At 34.9% G+C, this 19,693-nt stretch overlaps 1 protein-coding gene across 1 annotated transcript in view; it reads left to right on the top strand.

Moving 5' to 3' along the window:
* LOC125825610 (uncharacterized) overlaps window positions 1-19,693 on the top strand; it is an 85,132-nt gene that overhangs the window by 52,643 nt on the left and 12,796 nt on the right. Inside the window, exon 23 of the mRNA XM_049504934.1 lies at window positions 105-210. Coding sequence (XP_049360891.1) covers window positions 105-210 — 106 coding nt within the window. The remainder of the gene's footprint in view (window positions 1-104; window positions 211-19,693) is intronic.

Raw genomic sequence — 19,693 nt, 5'->3', positions numbered from 1 at the left:
AGCTAGCCTTCTATGCTGAGTAAACTCGATTTCTTCGTGAATCATTTGTAGCTTGATCAGTTCTAACTTCTGATACTTGACTATCGATAACATTGTCACTATAGCCAAATCCATGCTTTGGGATTTGATGACAAGTTCATCAGGACATGGGAGTACTACTTTGATTACTGTGCTGCTGGATTCAAAACGCACATGCTAGGAGATTATCAGGTATATTCCATTTTATTTTACTATGAATGTTGAAACTGTTTAACCAAATTTGAGAAGTAAAACAACTGATCAAGTGGTGCTTCTTACCTTTGTAGATTGTATTTTCAAGGCCAGGCAATGTTGCAACATTTGGTGATCCTTACAATGTTACTATGCCATCAGCTTATTAGAGTTCCTTTGTTTGGAATAGTATGTTGTAATTTGTCTTTGCAAATAAATCAGTTAAATTGTTACTAAACATATAAATGTATCATTTTTTAAGGAGTTGACTAATAAAAAAAGAGTGACGCATAAAATGAGACGAAGGGATTAACATGTTAAGTGAAGTGATATCAAAACCAAGATAGAGGAGGAACTTCATAATCTAAAAGGAGAGTATATTATGGGAATAAAAAGGTTGATTACAAACATAAGCTTTTATTGAGGGTGGAGATCTATGGTGTTGCACACTGAGTCAGAACTAAGATTTTGAGGTTATAAATATCAAATTTTAGAAAATATAACTCACATATATAAGTATTATTTGAATAGACAAGAATTAATTTTAATCCTGTAATTTTAGAAGTTTAATGGGCTTAGTGATAAGAATCTAAAGATAAAATCAGTCAAATTTATATCTTAGATCCATTTCGTAATAGTACACTTATTCTCTTAAAATCTTGGATACGCCTCTGTTAAATCTTAAGAGCAAATTTGATTGGTTAACTCAAATTTTACTTTATTGGTAAAAAAACAATTCTCCACTTAAAAATGAATTTTTGAAACGTAAAGTAGTCAACATTATGTACTCCTTCAAGTTCATATTACTTGACTTGACACATCTGTTAGAAAAACTTTCATTAGAGATGTATTTTAGGGGTGTGCAAAAACTAAACCGACCGATAAACCGAACCGATAAAAGTGTTAATGGTTTATTGTTATTGGGCATTGGGTTAACAAGTTTTTAATGGTTTTATAAAAAAAATTATTGGGTTATCGGTTTGGTATTTGTTTTTTTATTGGGTTATTGGGTAAACCGATAACCCATTAAGACTAGTAATTTACTACTTTTACTTGTACTTAAATATTATATATTAAGCTCAATATCTTACTAGTTACTATCTTTGTCCTTTAGCCTTCAATTCACACTTCACAATGACTTTGAGTTCACAATTTCACATTATACAAAACGTTAAAATCTAAAGTAAGAACCCTATTCTTCTTAATTTATCTTTGTGTTGCACTTGTATAGTTCGTTTCATGTTTGTTATTATTGTTTCTATTTTATGATCATTTGTAAAGTTACATTATTGGGTTTTCACATCAAATTTATTAGAAAAGTCATATATTTATTTTATAAGTATTTTCTTATTGGTTAAACCGAAAACCGAATCGTTAAGGACCAAAACCGATAAAAAATATCTTATTGGTTTAACATATTTAAAAAAACCGAAAACCGATAAATCGAACCAATAATACATAAAACTGAACTGAACCGACCGATGCACACCTCCAATGTATTTAACCAAATTAATCTTATTAATTATATTTCGAAACTTTGAACTTGACTTACTACTTTATATAATTATTTAATATTTAATATTAAGGAGTAGAAAGAAAGAAAAAAACATAATAAAACTATCTATTTTTTTTCATTAAAAAGTAAAATAAAATATCTATTTTTGATACGCGATTGATCTTTCTTAAGATCGAGTTCTCATCCAAGAATTTAGCACATTCTAATTAGGGGATAAATATTTTATTTATTTTTTAAAATATGAGGGAGGGTTTAAGAAAAATTAAATGAGGCAGGGGATCACAGTCCTAATATTTTTTTTAAATATTGATCTTTCTTAGGATCGAGTTCTCATCCAAATAATTTAGCACATTCCAATTAGGGAATGGACCTATAAATATTTTATTTATTTTTTAAAAAGTGAGGGTAGGGTTTAGAAAATTAAATGAGGAAGGGGATCACAGTCCTAATAATTTTTTTTAAATAGTAAAGAAAACAAATTAGTATGTTTTATCTTATTTTATTAAATTATATTTAATTTTGACCATTTATATTTCTTTTCCAAACATATAAAAGTACATACTTTTGACGAATGGTTACAATTTTGATCATGATTTTTTAGGTATATACTATCTAAATGATTAATATACTTTCTTTAAATAAGTTATCTCAAAATAGGATATAATTCAGCCAGTTAGAGTATTTAAAATTAATTATTTTTTAAATTAAACAATATTAGTTACATTGAAAAGAGTTAAGGATAAATTAATAAATAAAATACTTTTTATTTATATTTTTTTAAAGAATGTATAAAAAGAAAACATGACAACTAATATGGAACGAAGAAAGTAATTACTATGTACCAACTCATCAATTAGGGAATGGACCTATAAATATTTTATTTATTTTTTAAAATATGAGGGTAGGGTTTAGGAATAATTAAACTAGGTAGGGGATCACAGTCCTAATATTTTTTTTAAAAATAGTAAAGAAAATAAATTAGTATGTTATATCTTATTTTATTAAATTATATTTAATTTTAACCATTTATATTTCTTTTCCAAAACATATAAAAATACATACTTGACGAATGGTTATAATCTTGACCATGATTTTTTTAGGTATATACTATCTAAATGATTAATATACTTTCTTTAAATAAGTTATCTCAAAATAGGATATAATTCAGCCAGTTAGAGTATTTAAAATTAATTATTTTTTAAATTAAACAATATTAGTTACATTGAAAAGAGTTAAGGATAAATTAATAAATAAAATACTTTTTATTTATATTTTTTTAAAGAATGTATAAAAAGAAAACAATGACAACTAATATGAAACGAATAAAGTAATTACTATGTACCAACTCATCAATTAGGGAATGGACCTATAAATATTTTATTTATTTTTTAAAATATGAGGGTAGGGTTTAGGAATAATTAAACTAGGTAGGGGATCACAGTCCTAATATTTTTTTTTAAAAATAGTAAAGAAAATAAATTAGTATGTTTTATCTTATTTTATTAAATTATATTTAATTTTAACCATTTATATTTCTTTTCCAAAACATATAAAAGTACATACTTGACGAATGGTTATAATCTTGACCATGATTTTTTTAGGTATATACTATCTAAATGATTAATATACTTTCTTTAAATAAGTTATCTCAAAATAGGATATAATTCAGCCAGTTAGAGTATTTAAAATTAATTATTTTTTAAATTAAACAATATTAGTTACATTGAAAAGAGTTAAGGATAAATTAATAAATAAAATACTTTTTATTTATATTTTTTAAAAGAATGTATAAAAAGAAAACAATGACAACTAATATGAAACGAATAAAGTAATTACTATGTACCAACTCATCAATTAGGGAATGGACCTATAAATATTTTATTTATTTTTTAAAATATGAGGGTAGGGTTTAGGAATAATTAAACTAGGTAGGAGATCACAGTCCTAATATTTTTTAAAAAAAATAGTAAAGAAAATAAATTAGTATGTTTTATCTTATTTTATTAAATTATATTTAATTTTAACCATTTATATTTCTTTTCCAAAACATATAAAAGTACATACTTGACGAATGGTTATAATCTTGACCATGATTTTTTTAGGTATATACTATCTAAATGATTAATATACTTTCTTTTAATAAGTTATCTCAAAATAGGATATAATTCAGCCAGTTAGAGTATTTAAAATTAATTATTTTTTAAATTAAACAATATTAGTTACATTGAAAAGAGTTAAAGGATAAATTAATAAATAAAATACTTTTTATTTACATTTTTTTAAAGAATGTATAAAAAGAAAACATGACAACTAATATGGAACGAAGAAAGTAATATGTACCAACTCATCAATTAGGGAATCCCCCCCCCCCCCCCCCCCCCTCTAGTTGCAAATAACACCTACATTCAAGTGGTTAGGCAAAATTGATCCTACATTCCTACTCATGCATACAAATTTAGTGAGTTTGTCACTATTATAAATTATTTAATCCTCAACACCATAGGTTGGGGGGGGGGGGGTACTTATGCATTTTCCCTATAAAAAATAAAAATTACATTTGTATTATGTTGGTTTGGTTTTGGCTGGTTTGACTTTTATTTGTTAAAACCAAACAAACAATTGTCGAGTTTATTTTCAACGCCAAATCAAACCAAGAATGGTCGGGTTTTTTTCAACGCCAATATTGTCACACCCCGAGCCTACACCTTGGGCGGGACTGACACTCGAAGACCATTGCTGGCCCCAAGCGAACCCTTGGCCTGGCTTACTTAACTCAGCGGAAAACTTAAACTCAACAAAGATAAGTTCATATAATAAACTGGAATGTTATAAAGGAACATTCAACTGGCCATTAAGGCAAACTCAAGTCTCAACATGGAATAATGACAATGAAAAAACTAAAGAACTAACATCTGACTGTCTATGATGCCTCTAATAACAACTTAGATGGATGTTGGGACAAACCCCATAACATCTTAATGAACTAAACTAGGAAACAATGAAATGGATCCTCCGGAATGCAAGGAGGCTCACCAACAGACTCTGAACTGCTCACTGGATCAACGATGCGCCGAAATGTCTATCTTAGTTACCTGTGTCTGCATCATAAGACGATGCAGGCCAACTGGCATCCGTACATTGAATGTACGAGTATGCGAGTTGGAATGCTAAAACAACATAGGCTTGAAAGGGAATCTGAAAGAAACACTTACCTTGATTCTTCTCAACTCATGAATACTTAACTGAACTCATTTCAATATAAAGCAGTTTAAAACAAGTGCAATATAAAGAAAAGTTGTTTAAAAACATGATATCAACTCTATGTATATACAAGGATACAACATAACTCTGAAATGTATGTAAAAATACAATAACTGATGTATATAAAATACAATAACTTTTGTGGGAGTTTCTCTAACCGACAACCATCACATAAGAGCTATAGTGATGATACATCGATCTACCTAACGCTACCAGCACATCCTGTACCCGGCCAAATGTATAGAACCTGAACTACCTAATGGATCCACTAGTCTATTGCAAAAAGGATTCGTGACCCTTTTCTACCCATGGTGGCTACATGGCTATATGGTGACGTGAGTTATCTAAATTCATGCTCCTCCCCAATTCGGTGCTCAATACTACTCCCAAAATATACTGGCTCTTATGTTATAAAAACATACTTCTTCTGTGATTTGAGATTAGTGCTCAAAAACTTAGCTCAAAGGCTATCTTGGAAATCAAAGTTTCCCCTCTTGATTCATTTAGAAAGCGATTACTTTTTCTGAAAACTAGCCCGAAGGCTCTTTGGAAATCTTAGTTTTCGCTCTTATTTAAATGTGAAAACATTTTAAATCTCTTTGGGAATACATAGTCCCCATATACTTCTTTGAAGAAAAGAACTTCAACTTTACATCCTTATTGAACTCGAAGCTTAAGTCTTAAAATAAAGTTAAAACATTTGTGAAAGACTTTTGTAAACTTTTAGAACTCATCTTAACTTGACTCTTGACTTCTCTTGACTTTGACCTTAATTGCTCTTGACTTGACTTTTAATTGATCCTTAAATTGAATTATGGATTCAAGGATTAAGATTTATGACTGGAAAGATCTCATGATGTTTAGGAATGATTCTAGATAGTTAAACCTGAGAAAAGACCAAAAATCAAATATTTGAAGGTGGGTCCGCGACGCGGAGGCATAATTTAATTTTGGTTCCGAAAATATCTTTTGAGGTAGAACACCTCGTGTCAGCTCCGCAACACGAAGTTGAAATGATCAAATCTGGACACTAGGCGCGCGACGCGCGGCCACCCCTTAATTTCGTCCAATGAAATTTCTTCTTCGTTTTCCAACCCTGATTCACCCAAACTCGGTTCTTTTTCTCAAATTACTTTTAGAAACAGATACCCAAAAAATGTACCTAAGAACCTAAGTCGAAACGACCCTATAATGCGACGTAACGAACTCAGGAACTTCCCAACTCAGTCAAATTCAAGAACAATATATGAATTCAAGAATAGGTATCAAGATCATTAATATTCAAATGCTTTTAGGACGAATCCAAACTGAAATAAATATGCTTGGCACATGGGAGAACAACCCCAACGTTATGAGAGCCTCACATACCTGATAGAAGTAAATCCTTGGCGAAACACCAAGTTCCTTGATCGATCTTGATGAATTTGCCCTTTTCTCCTTCTTCTTTTCTCTTCTCCTTTCTCCTTAGCGCTAGCGTGAAATCCCAAGTTCTAAAACTGACTAAGTTCTGAATTGACCCATATTAAACTCCTAAAATCGGATTAAAATAATAGGGCAGTGAAAAGACTAAAATACCCCTTATATTTCCGGATTGGACATTTCCTTAATCTAACAACCCAACTTCCAAAGGGCATAACTTGCTCATACGAACTCGGAATCACACATACTTGGTGGCATTGGAAAGATCATTCCAAGAGCTTCCCAACCATATCTGGAACTACACCAACTCATCCTGAGCTAGTAGTTATGGCCATCTGAAATTGACCAAAAACTCAACTTTAACTTACTTGCAATTTTCCAGATTTCCTTATACTTTCCAAAAAAATAACTATTTCCAGATTTTAAACTTCCTTCTAGTTCTTTCTAGTTGCGAGATGTTACAAATACAATCAACCCAAAGCACAAATAGGTTTTTTTTTGTTTGACTTAGTTCGTCGGTTTGATTTGGCTTGACGGTTTGGTGTGTACACCCCAAAGCATCATCACCTATGTGCATTCATAAAATATTATATGTGCTGTCTCCAGCCTGACAAATTGTGACAAAGCCAACATAGTAGTAGTAGTTTTATGTGGCAAAAAAAACAAGGCATACATTGCAAATGAACTTTGCATATCAACATTTTCTGGGAGCATTCAATTGGAAATGATTGTAGCTCGAGTTGTTTGAATCCCATCTTTCGCGGCGAGCATATGTGGATGCTGAAATGCTATATTTGATAGGTAACTTATCCGAACCTGATGGAATTTTTTGAGTGCCTTGGAATTGATATGGAGATCTCTGATATGTCATTCTCAGTGAGTTTAGACCAAGGACGTGGTTGTGAATGGGGTACCCGAAATGGATTTTCTAGTTTGTTTGCACAAAAGAAGAATCTCTTTAATCCGTATTTTTGGCAAATGATTAGAGAAATTTTCAGATTCAAGCAGGATGTCATAAGGTACCAATAACTTATTTATCCTTACATGTGTGACTTCTTATTAGTATTTGATGTACTGATCTTATTAGAATTTTAGAGCACAGAGTTATCTCTGCTCATTTGAACATCATGCATTTGATTGAAATGGATTAAATTGTTCTGTTTTGTACACTTCCTTTATTAATGTGTCAAGAAAAGACCATTCTTCAATGAAGTTTGTTTCATCATGAATATGTTTCTCACTGCATTGCAGTTACCTTTAAGCATTGGACAACAATCCTGACATTGATCGCAGTGAAACGTTGGGAGATTTTATTAAATCACATGGCTATTCAGAGTTATTTTAGAAAGCTTATCTGGTGAGACTGCTGTTTGTCCTTGTTATTGATTTTGATACTTGTATTTGGCTTTTTTGTTCATTCAAAAGGTTAATCTTGCAACAAGCAATTCACATATATGTTTCACAGGTTCCAGTATGTGCTTTAATTTGTTCCGGCCCCTCTGACAGAGTAATGGGGTTTTCTGCTTATTCCACTCTTTCATTTTATTGCAACCATCATCTTCTGCAGGTTTTAATTCTCTTACCTACTGTTCTGTTAGAATACTTTGTACATAGATTGTGCCTATTATTGAATATGTTGCACGTGAGATACTGAATTTGAATTACCTGTATCGTTTTATCTTGTGCCTAAGGTGATTTCATTTCTTTCTTTAAATCTCTTTGGTCTCCCTCAATTGCTCGCTGTAACAAGGCGATCATACATATGTAAACAAGGCAATTATTTTTTTCATAGTTACCAATTTTCACCTTCTTGCAAGATTTGTTAAGCATGAATCATCCTTGAGAGTGCTTTGATGGGGCATTGAATCCAGGTTAAGGAGGAGCTTGAGAAAAGAGGCAGCCAAATAAGAACTGGTTGTGAAGTAAATTCTGTGTTGACAAAGGAAGGTCTAGCTTGGTTTTTATTTATGTCTTCTTGCAAGAGTTTGCTGTGTTGTTTCTTTTAACAAAATAATAGATAGGCATAGTTAGAAACTAGTCCAGATTCTAAGTGTAAAAGAAAGAGCCCTTGCAGGTTGTACCATTGTTTGCATTGATGGTGCCACAGAAGTATATGACGGATGCATATTCGCTGTACATGCTCCAGATACTCTGAGAAAGTTAGGCAAAGAGGCAACATTTGATGAAATAAGAATACTGGGTGCTTTCCAATATGTCTATAGGTACTTTCGACTCCTTTATTTGAATACCTTGGACTTGCTTTTCTTTTTTAATTTTTTAGGAAAATTCATTTGTAGGCTGACATCACTAATTTGGTTTTTCTTTATATAAGAAAAGGTAATAAATATAGCCATGTTCATATTCATATTTTCTATAATCAGAGTAGTTCTAATTTTGTGCTTTAGTGAAATTCAGTTAAATGAATATTTTAATGGTGGCTGGTTTTAGTCAAACTCATAGCTTCAATCTGTTAGATTTCTGAGCTAACATGAAAATGGAACTGGGAGTCGAGATTAAAAAAGTTAATAATTCTGCCTCTAAAATTCTAGCCACGACCACGAGATCTACTTAAAGGGCAGAATCATTCTTATCATGTCAAAATGCAAAATCATTTTCTCTTCCCCTACGACAGTGATACTTTTCTTCATCATGACAAAACTTTCCTGCCTCGCAACCCGGCAACGTGGAGTGCTTGTAACTTTCTTGGAACCATGAATGATAGAGGATGTGCGACATATTGGCTCAATATAATCCAGGTGTGTTATGGAATCCAGTGATTTAGGACTGCTCTCTTAGAAAGTAGAAGATAATGCTCTTCAGTGGGGAGTCTTAGTTTATGAGCTGTCCAAATTTACAGAATCTTGGTGACTCAAAGCTATCATATCTTGTCACCGTCAATCCTCCTCACACACCAGAGCATACATTGGTTAAGTGGAGAACAAGCCACCCAGTCCCCTCAGTTGCTGCATCAAAAGCTTCATGTGAGCTATATCAAATCCAAGGGAAGAGAGGAATATGGTTTTGTGGTGCATATCAAGGTATAAATCTCTTTTTTTATGCAGAGTATTGCGAGTTTCTTGAAATTGAAGATAGATGTTCCTTTGTAACCTGCTATCATGCATTAGTCTGCTGTTGGACTTCAACTATGTTCAATTTAACTCCAATTTCTAATTAGATGACAAAGCCCTGGGCCATCTTATTGAGGGGACTAAACTAGTCATCAATCTGTCTTTGCTAAAGAGATCTTCATTCAGCTTTTTTTATGCCAGTGACTCAGCACAATAACCTAGTGTCTTGTTTTATTCCTTACCTTTTCTTGGAATAAGGTTTAAGGAAAGCTATCTGTAACACTTGTAGTGTTCAGACTTTATTTTTCTCTTTCTGTTTAACTGCTTATAAATATGTATTTATTGCAATACTTTCAGGCTATGGCTTCCATGAAAGTGGACTAAAGGTAGTGCTACTTCTGCTAATAAAGATTTTAACATTTAAGTACCACTTTACTCTGAAAACAATTTAGAGTCTTTTGCAGCTTTTGTGGATGACTGTGGCATCTTTGCTCCTCCTTAGGCGGGGGTAATTGCTGCAGATGGGATGCTTAGAAGAAATTATAGTATTCTGTACAACCCCAAGCATTTGGACCTGACCTGAAACTGGAGCACGCCTCGTTGTTACTAGATTTTTCAAAAGTTACATTCAAATAGAAAGCATAATGTGAGTTTCTTTGTTTGGAATATTATGTTGGAACTTTGTCTTCGCAAATAAGTTGTTCCTTAAAACAGTATGAAAGACCTAATGAAGACATACGTGTCATTGGCTCATGCTGAATTATGTGATTCTCTTGTAATGTATTGTTAACATTTTTTTAATATTACCTATTAAAGTTATTCAAGGACTAAACTATTATTGACATACGGAAAGGAGAGATTTGAGCTGGTTGAAATTTGATTCTATTCAACTATTATTAAGCTCATGGAAAGAAACAAAGATATGGTTTAGTTGGAAGGAATGAAGATAAAATATGCCAGAATATTAGTCTTCGCATCTTTTGTGTTTCGTTGATTAGAAATTGTAACAGGGAGAAATGGGCAAATAACTACTTTTTGCACTGTTAATCAAGTTTTAGAAAGTGTTCCAAAACTAGTTAATCCTCCGAATTCAGATTGAATTATCCACCTTAAATGAGTCAAATCTTAGCCCGAAAGTACAGGGTGTTACACATGTGATTCAGTGCAGCTTGATCAGACTATGAAAGATCACTGCCTTCAATCCTCAGACAGACGGATGATCATACTAAGGTTGTTGAAGCATGATTCACATATTTGAAAATTGAAAGAGCTAATAAATAGTCAAAATTTCATTGTTTACCACTTTCTAAACTCTATTCGAAGAGTTTTAAAATGCTTGTAGACTCATTTACTTAGCGTACTGATATTACCCAAATAATATCCTCTAACATATGCAATTGATCTTTCTTCGGAGTTCTCATTCAAGTATTTAGAACATGCCAGTTAGGGGATGGACCCATAGCTATACGTTCTCTGAAATAGCTCTCAAGTATTTTCCACAAAATTATTGAAGGAGACTATAGGCTATAGCTAGAACTGTATCACTTCATTTCCTTTATTTCTTCGTGAGCTATGTGCATTTTTTACCATTATAAATTTAATCATCAACACCAGTATATATTTCATTCATCTTTTAAAGCTCCAACAATATCTAAAAAGGTTTTTTCAATGTCTAACTCATGACAATGTAATATGTAACATCTATCCTTTTATCTCTTCTAATTTTTATTGTTATTGCAGTTGTTAACATGAAAGTAGCAGTGGTGGGAGCAGGGATAAGTGGACTGGTTTCTGCATATGAATTGGCAAAATCTGGTGTGGAAGTTGTGGTTTATGAGAAGGAAGATTATCTCAGCAGCCATACTATCACCGTCGATGGCGTCGATCTTGACCTTGGTTTTATGGTCTTCAATCGGGTAAGTGCGGTTAGAGGATGTTTGAGTGAAATTATAAGATGATTAAATTGGTTTTACTTTTGATCTACTTACACATTTTACTGATGCTAAAGTACTCATCAATTAGTGCATGCATTGTATGTCACATAATTAGATATTGGCATAATACATATATTGGACCCTAAACTTGGCTTCAAATTACTTTGACCTCCAACTTTCATAGTGCACAAACAAACACTTTAACTATCCAACCTTTTAACAAATAAACACGCGATTTTTGGAGCAAAGAGCGTGAAATGCAAACGCTTCCACGTGTATTAGTGAGCCACTCAATGGCTGCCAACTAATTAAACACTTTACACGTCCATTTAAGAACTAAAAAAAAAAAAAATTAATTAAGGGTAGAGTTGTCATTTCAGCATTTTTTTTACTGTTGTGTGCCTCAAAAATTACTTCTAACTCGCGCAAAATGCGTGCACATCACGCGTTTTGCCAGGTAAGACACGCGTGTTTGTTGGATAGTTAAAGTGTCTACTTGTGCACTTTGAAAGTTGGAGGTCAAAGTTAAAATTTGAAGTCAAGTTTAAGGTCCAATATATGTATTATGCCTTAGATATTTGCCAGTTAGCCATGCAAACTTAACTAGCTACCGCGTGTGCTTTTAATTGACAGATAACTTATCCAAACATGATGGAATTTTTCGACTTCCTTGGAGTTGATAAGGAGATCTCTGATATGTCATTTTCAGTGAGCTTAGACCAAGGTCATGGTTGCGAATGGGGTACCCGGAATGGATTCTCTAGTTTGTTTGCACAGAAGAAGAATGTCTTGAATCCATATTTTTGGCAAATGATTAGAGAAATTAGCAGATTCAAGCAGGATGTCACAAGGTTCCAATAACTTATTTATCTTTACATATGTGACTTCTTATCAGTATCTGTTATTGTTCGACAACCACTTCTTATTTACTGATCTCATTAGAAATTTAGAGCACAGAGTTTTCTCTGTTCATTTGAAGATCATGCATTTGATGGAAATTGGCTTAATTGTCTGTTTTCTATGCCTTCCTTAATAATATGTCAAGGGAAGAGCTATCTTAAATGAAGTTTATTTCGTCTAGAATACGTTTTTGCCTGCATTGCAGTTACCTTGAAGAACTGGACACCAATCCTGACATTGATCGTGATGAAACATTGGGGCAATTTATTAAGTCACATGATTATTCGGAGCTATTTCAGAAGGCTTATCTGGTGACAATGTTGTTTGCCATTGTTATTGATTTTGACACTTGTATTGGCCTTTTTGTTCATTCAACAATGTGTCCTTGCTATAACGATAATATGTTCCACAGATTCCAATATGTGCTTCAATCTGGACCTGTCCCTTAGCAGGAGTACTGGGATTTTCTGCGTATCACATTCTTACATTCTGCCATGACCACAATCTTATGCAGGCTTTTTTCCTCTTATCTATTGTTCAAATAGCGCACTGTGTGTTGATTATAGCCAATTGTTGAATGTGTTGCATGCAAGATACTGAATTTGAATCCTTACATATACTCATTTTATTGTCCTTATGCCTAAGGGTGCTTTTGTTTCTTTCTTTACAGCTCTTTGGTCTCCCTCAATTGCTCACTGTTAGATGTCGGTTACATATAAACAAGGTGATTTTTCATTAATAGATACTTCAAAGTTGTTACTATTTCCTTGAGGAGAACTTCAGGCAATTGCTAATTTTAATTTCAGTATTTATCTGTGATTTGTCAAGTTAAGCATGTATCATCTTTGAGAGTGATTTGATGACGGTATCGCAGGTTAAGGAGGAGCTGGAAAAGAGAGGCTGCCAAATAAGAACTGGTTGTGAAGTAAATTCCGTAACAACAAATGAAGAAGGTTTAGCTTGATTATATGTTTTGACCTCTTGCAAGAGTTCGCTGTGCTATTTATTTTTTCATAATAGTAGATGGGGAATATATCTGTTGGAAAACGGATAGGCTTAAGGGCAATTCATTAATTGCATAAACCCTGTTACTTTATGTGGTTAAAATGTTCCTTTGCCAAGGTAAAATAAAAAATGATGAAGATTGGAAGAAATCACCTAATATTTGCACCCACCTCAATGACTACTAGGCCATAGCTTTTTGTCTTTACTTTATTGTTTCTTTGATGGGATTCCTAATATACAACATTCATTTTCCTATTTTACGACCGTACTTTCGTATTTTGTTACAAGTATAAAGGATGAGGATGTTGGGGTTGGGGTTGGGGTTGGTGTTGGGAAAAAACGCGGACAAGCACAAAAATATATATGGTAAAAGTGATGGAAATAAAATGGGAAAATAATGACACCAAGAATTTTACGTGGAAACCCTTTTTAATAAGAGAAAAACCACGGGCCAAGAGGAACAACTGATATCACTATAGTAAGGAATTTTACACTGTAGTCACGAATACAATACTCAAAGTGACTACTACACACTCAAAAGGAATAACACTCTTTTGGTTTCCACCTTACTAAACTATCGTTCACACTCTATTTTTCTTCACAAACTATTTTTCTTTTATAGTCTATGAAATACCTCACTTTGCTCTCAAAATGTATTTTTCCTCTCTAACTTGGTGTGTTCTACAAATGAGCAAAAATGCTCTATTTATAGGAAGAAAAAAATCATTCCTATGTCACTAATGACATAGACAAATGTAACAAATTTCAAAGGTAGGTTGCAAATCTTACCAATTTGCCAACCACCAAATCTTTTATTTTCAATTCACGTTTGTTGTCACTATTCCTTTTTAACAATTGCTTGTAGCAATTGAGTAGCAAAAATTGACTAATGTAAGAAACATGGGATGGACCTCACAGTTGGGGGGGCGGGGGGGGGGGGGGGTGAAGGCTAACCTTGAGACATTAGTGGATTTGACTGAAGATCAAAAGACATTATGTTGTCTAATCTTGGCTTCTAGCTTGTTGATTTGTATTAGAACATGTGTTTCTTAGTTTATATTCATTTGATGATATTCTTTTCAAGTGATAGTGGTCTAGATAGAGTCGTGCTTATCAAAGGAAAAGGCTTCAATCAGCTTCTTCTGCTACCATCACATAGCTACAACCTACTCGTGATTCTACTGTAAACTAAAGAACCCTTGCAGGTTGTACCATTGCTTGCAATGATGGTGCCAAAGAAGTATTTGATGGATGCATCATGGCTGCAGATGCTCCAAGTACTCTGAAAATGTTAGGCAAAGAGGCAACATGCGATGAAACAAGAATACTGGGTGCTTTCCATTATGTCGATAGGTACTTTCATCTCCTTTATTTGAATACCTTGGCTTTCGTTCCTCTTTAATCTACTTTTATATTTTTGGATTTTTATCCATATACTAACGTCACTTATGTTGTTTATCTTTCTCTTTAATTTACTTTTATATTTGTATTCTCTGTTAGTGGTGTGGTGAAGTGCAAATTAAATGCATGTTTAAATGGTGGCTGGTTTTTAGTCAATTAACAGATACAACCAGCTGCCAGATTTCTGAGCTAATATGAAAATTGTACTGGAGGCAAAGATTAATATACTTGGTCATTTCACCTTATAGAATTCTACCCACAAGCACGACTTATCTTGCTGAATGGTTGAAAAGAAGGGAGTTGGTGGATTATACCATAGTCTTAACAAGATTTGTGATGTTAAAAGGAAAAATCATTTTCTCTTCCTCTGTGACAGTGATGTTTTCCTTCATTGTGACAAAACATTCCTGCCTCACAACTCGACAACATGGAGTGCTTGTAACTTTCTTGGAACCATGAATAATAGAGGATGTGTGACATATTGGCTCAATATAATCCAGGTGTGTTATCCAATGATTTTTAGGACATTCTATAGAAAGTAGAAGATAATGCTCTTCAGTGGAGAGTCTTTTCTCTTGTAACTACTCTCTTAATTTATGAGCTGTCTAAATTTACAGAATCTTGGTGACTCAAAGCTGCCTTATCTAGTAACGGTTGATCCTCCTCACTCCCCAGAGCATACGTTGCTTAAGTGGACAACACGCTACCCAGTCCCATCAGTTGCTGCATCAAAAGCTTCATGTGAGCTACATCAAATCCAAGGGAAGAGAGGAATATGGTTTTGTGGAGGATATCAAGGTATAGATCTCTTTTTATGGACAGTTGTTTCAAGATAAATGTTCCTTTGTAACCTGCTATCGTGTGTAGTCAGCTATTAAACTTCAACTATGTTGAATTTACAGAACCAGTTCCTTTAACTGCAACTTGAAAGATTTTGCAGTTTGCACTGCTTACTATTGTCATTTAAATTATTTGCAGAACCCACAGTATGAAACAATAAAGTGTCTTTCTCTAGACTTTTTATAGTTCTCTACGTTAGTCCTGGAAATTGCAGTTTATAAGTTTGAATCTGTTAAGAGATTATTCTGACTCTTCACAGATAAAATGACTACGTTTCTATTTACTCTTTTTTCAAAGAATGCTTCATTCATTTCTGACTCTTCATTCTTTCCATTTTAACTTGATTCAAGCAACTGATCACAACAGCCTAGCTAGTGTATAGGTTTAGTCATTGCCTTGCTTCCACATAAGGTTAAAGGAAACCTACTGGTAACACTTGTAGCTTGAGTTGTTCTGACTTTAGTCTTAGCTTTCTTTTAGTGTACAAACTTTATTTTCCGCCTTGTGTTTCACTGCTTATTTTTGTTTCAATACTTTCAGGATATGGCTTCCATGTGAATGGACTAAAGGTAGTGCTACTGCTAATAAAAGCTCAACAGATTTAACTTTAAGTATGACTTTTGTAACATCCGACAATTTGAAGTGGCTTTGATGAAGCTTGAAATTTGGAAATAGTCATTTTTTTTGGAAAAATTTAAAATCTGGAAAATTTGGCTAAGTGTGGAAAAGAATGAGTTTTTGGCCAACTTCGAGTAGTCGTAACTCCTAGCTCAGGATGAGTTAGGAGTAGTTCCAATTATGGTTGCGAAGCCCTTGGAACGCACTTTTCAACGCCACCGAGTTTGCTCAATTCCGAGTTCGTATGAGGGAGTTATGACCTTTGAAAGTTGGGCAGTTGACAAGGAAATCCGTCCGGGAATCTTTAAGGGCATTTTAGTCTTTTCCCTAGCCAATTCTTTTGAGCTCATATTGTTGTATTAGAATGATCTTTGGATCATTTTTGTCCCTTTTTGAAAGAGAAAGAGTTAGGGTTCTTGAGATTTAAGAAGAGGAGAAGGAGAAGGAGAAGAAGAGAAGGAAGAGGAGCTTAGTCAAGATCGTTGTGGATTTTCGTCGGGGGTGATCCCTATTAAAGGTATGTGAGTTTTTCGTGTGGGTTGATCCTTTCCCCCACACACACCTAGTTTATTATATGATTGAGAAAAGATTGGAATAGTTGTTGAAGTTGTTAAAGTTGTTGAAGTTGTTAAAGTTGGTGAAGTTGGTGAAGTTGTTAGTTGTTGTTGATGTTGTGGATTGTGTAGTTGAAACCTATTGTATGTTGAGGGAATTATGATTCTAAGAGTTATGACCATTGGAGGTTGATTCACATCTTTTCGCAGCAAATATCTGGGCTGTCGATCCCCATCTACGGGCGTGACCTACGGACCGTAGATCAATCGACGGTCCGTACTGGTCAACCGTCGATCAAGACAGAAGTTGGTTTTTGGGGCGTCGATCTACGGGTCCGACCCAAGGTCCGTAGCTCGATCCACGGACCGTAAGTCAGGACCGTAGGTCAACACTTAGTCTTTTTCTTAAATAAATTCTGGGGAAAATCTCTGACGCGATCTACGGACCTACAGTACGGACCGTAGGTTCATCTACGGTCCGTCGATGGCTTCCGTAGATGCCGCCTGTGTCACCAGAAATCTAAAGTCTCAGCCAAGTTCCCCATTCCTTTTCCCACTTTCTCAAGCAAGTTCCAAAGTATTATTACCTATGTTTTATAGTTGTTTCCGACACTCCATAGTGCGTCTAAGAGTTCAAGAATCCCTCCATAACATGTGATCGAACACCTTGAATTCATAATTCCGATTCAAGGAAAGATGGTTCCAAGTCAAGTGAAGTTAGCAGTCAAGTTAAGTCAAGAGTTTAAAGTTGAGTTCAGTCTCAAAGTTATTAGGGAACTATGTATTCCCAAAGAAGTTTTAAAGAAATGTTTTTACAATTGAACAAGGTTGGAAACTGAGATTTCCAAAGGGGCCTTCGGGCTAGTTTTTGAGTAATTATCTCATATCAGCAGGAATAAATATGTTTTAAAAACATAAGAGCCAGTACATTTTTGGGAGTAGTATCGAGCACCGAATTGGGGGAGCGTTCCAAAGAACCCACAGCCCCCATAGAACCATGTTAGCCACCATGGGTAGAAAAGGATCATGCTTTCTAGATGAATCCTTTTCAGATTAGACTAGTGGATCCATTAGGCAGTTCAAGTCTTATACCTTTGGCCGGGTATAAGATGCTCTGGCAGCGTGAGGTCGATCGCTGTATCATCACTATAGCTCTTATGTGATGGTTGTCGGTTAGAGAAGCTCCCACAGCAGTTATTGTATTTTCATACTCAGAGATTATTGTATTTTTATATACATCAGTTCATTGTATTTCTATATACATTTCAGGCTTATTGTATCTTGTATACACACAGAGTTTATAGCATGTTTTAAACAGTCCTTCTTTATATCGCACTTGTTTTAAATTGCCTTATATTGAAAGAAGTCAGTCAGGTTGAGTTGAGTTGAGCCAGGTAAGCTATTCAGTTTCTTCCAGATTTATCCTTCTAGCCGTTGTTGCTTAGTTTTCCAGCTTGCATACTCGTACATTCCATGTACTGATGCCAGTTGGCCTGCATCGTTTCATGATGCAGATTCAGGTATCCCAGATCAGCAGCCTGCACGTCGTTGATCCAGCTGAGCACTCCAGAGTCAGTGGTGAGCCTCCTTGCATTCCGGAGGGCTCAATTATTGAGTGTTCTTAGTTTTGATTTTATTAGGATGTTGCGGGGTCTGTCCCAACATCCATCTCAGTATTTTTAGAGGCTTCATAGACAGACAGTCAGTCAGCTAGTTTTGAGTCTCTTAACTATGTATTTATGTAAATATCCTATTTTGAGATTCGGGTTGCCTTAGGGCCATATTTTATAAGTTAAGTTGTTTTGAAATATTGCATTGCTTTGAGTTATTCTGTTGAGTTAGGTTTCCGCTGAGTTAAGAAAGCCAGGCCAAGGGTTCGCTTGGGGCCAGCAATGGTTTCCGAGTGCCGGTCCCGCCCAGGGTGTAGGCTCGGGGCGTGACAAACTTGGTATCAGAGCATAGAGTTCAAGAGTCCTAGGGAGTCTATGAAGCCGTGTCTGTAGAGTCCTAGTTATCGGTGTGAAGCGCGCCACATCTATAATTGGGAGGCTGCAACATTTAGGAAGATTTCTCATTTCTTTCACACTCATTTCGTGCGTTAGAGTTGATCTCTAAAAAGTTTCTCTCTAATCCGTGCTTGCGCGTGTTTCAGATAGTCATGCCTCCACGAAGAGTTGGCAGAGGGCGTCTTCCCAGACGCTATGTTAATGAGCAAGAGTTACCTGATGCACCTGGAGTGCAAGATCAAGGGGAAGTTTCTAATGCCGAGTTCCGAGAGGCAATTAGAATTCTGAGTCAAGCTGTAACTAATCAGATTGGTCAGCAAAGGGGAGCTCGACAGGAAGGAGCTAACACTTCTAGGATTCGTGAGTTCTTGGGAATGAATCCTCCGAGTTTCATGGGTTCGAGCACTACTGAGGATCCAGAGGATTTCATTGAGGAGTTGAAGAAGATTTTTGATGTGATGCATATGGCGGATACTGAGCGGGTTGAACTAGCTGCGTATCAGCTGAAGGATGTTGCCAGAACATGGTTTGACCAGTGGATAAGGGGCAGAGTTAAGAATGCACCACCTGCGAGTTGGGCCCGTTTTGAAGAAGCTTTCTTGGGGCATTTCATTCCTCGAGAATTGAAAGAGGCTAAGGTACGTGAGTTCCTCACACTTAAGCAGGAGTCCTTGAGTGTTCATGAGTACAGTCTGAAGTTCACACAACTATCTCGCTATGCTCCGGAGATGGTTGCGGACATGAGGAATAGAATGAGCTTGTTTGTTGCGGGGCTGTCTCGGTTGTCAAGCAAGGAAGGTAGGGCTGCAATGCTTATCGGGGACATCGATATATCAAGGTTGATGGTTTATGTGCAGCAGGTTGAGGAAGAGAAGCTGAGGGACATAGAAGAGTTTAGAAATAAGAGAGCTAAGATCGGGAACGAGTCCGGGCAGCAGAAAGGTGTTTCAAGCCGTTCCTC

This window comes from Solanum verrucosum, unplaced genomic scaffold (genome assembly GCF_900185275.1).
Source record: "Solanum verrucosum unplaced genomic scaffold, falcon-dt-bn FXZP01000298.1, whole genome shotgun sequence".
NCBI lineage: Eukaryota > Viridiplantae > Streptophyta > Magnoliopsida > Solanales > Solanaceae > Solanum > Solanum verrucosum.
This window is presented reverse-complemented; position numbering and strand designations above follow the sequence as displayed.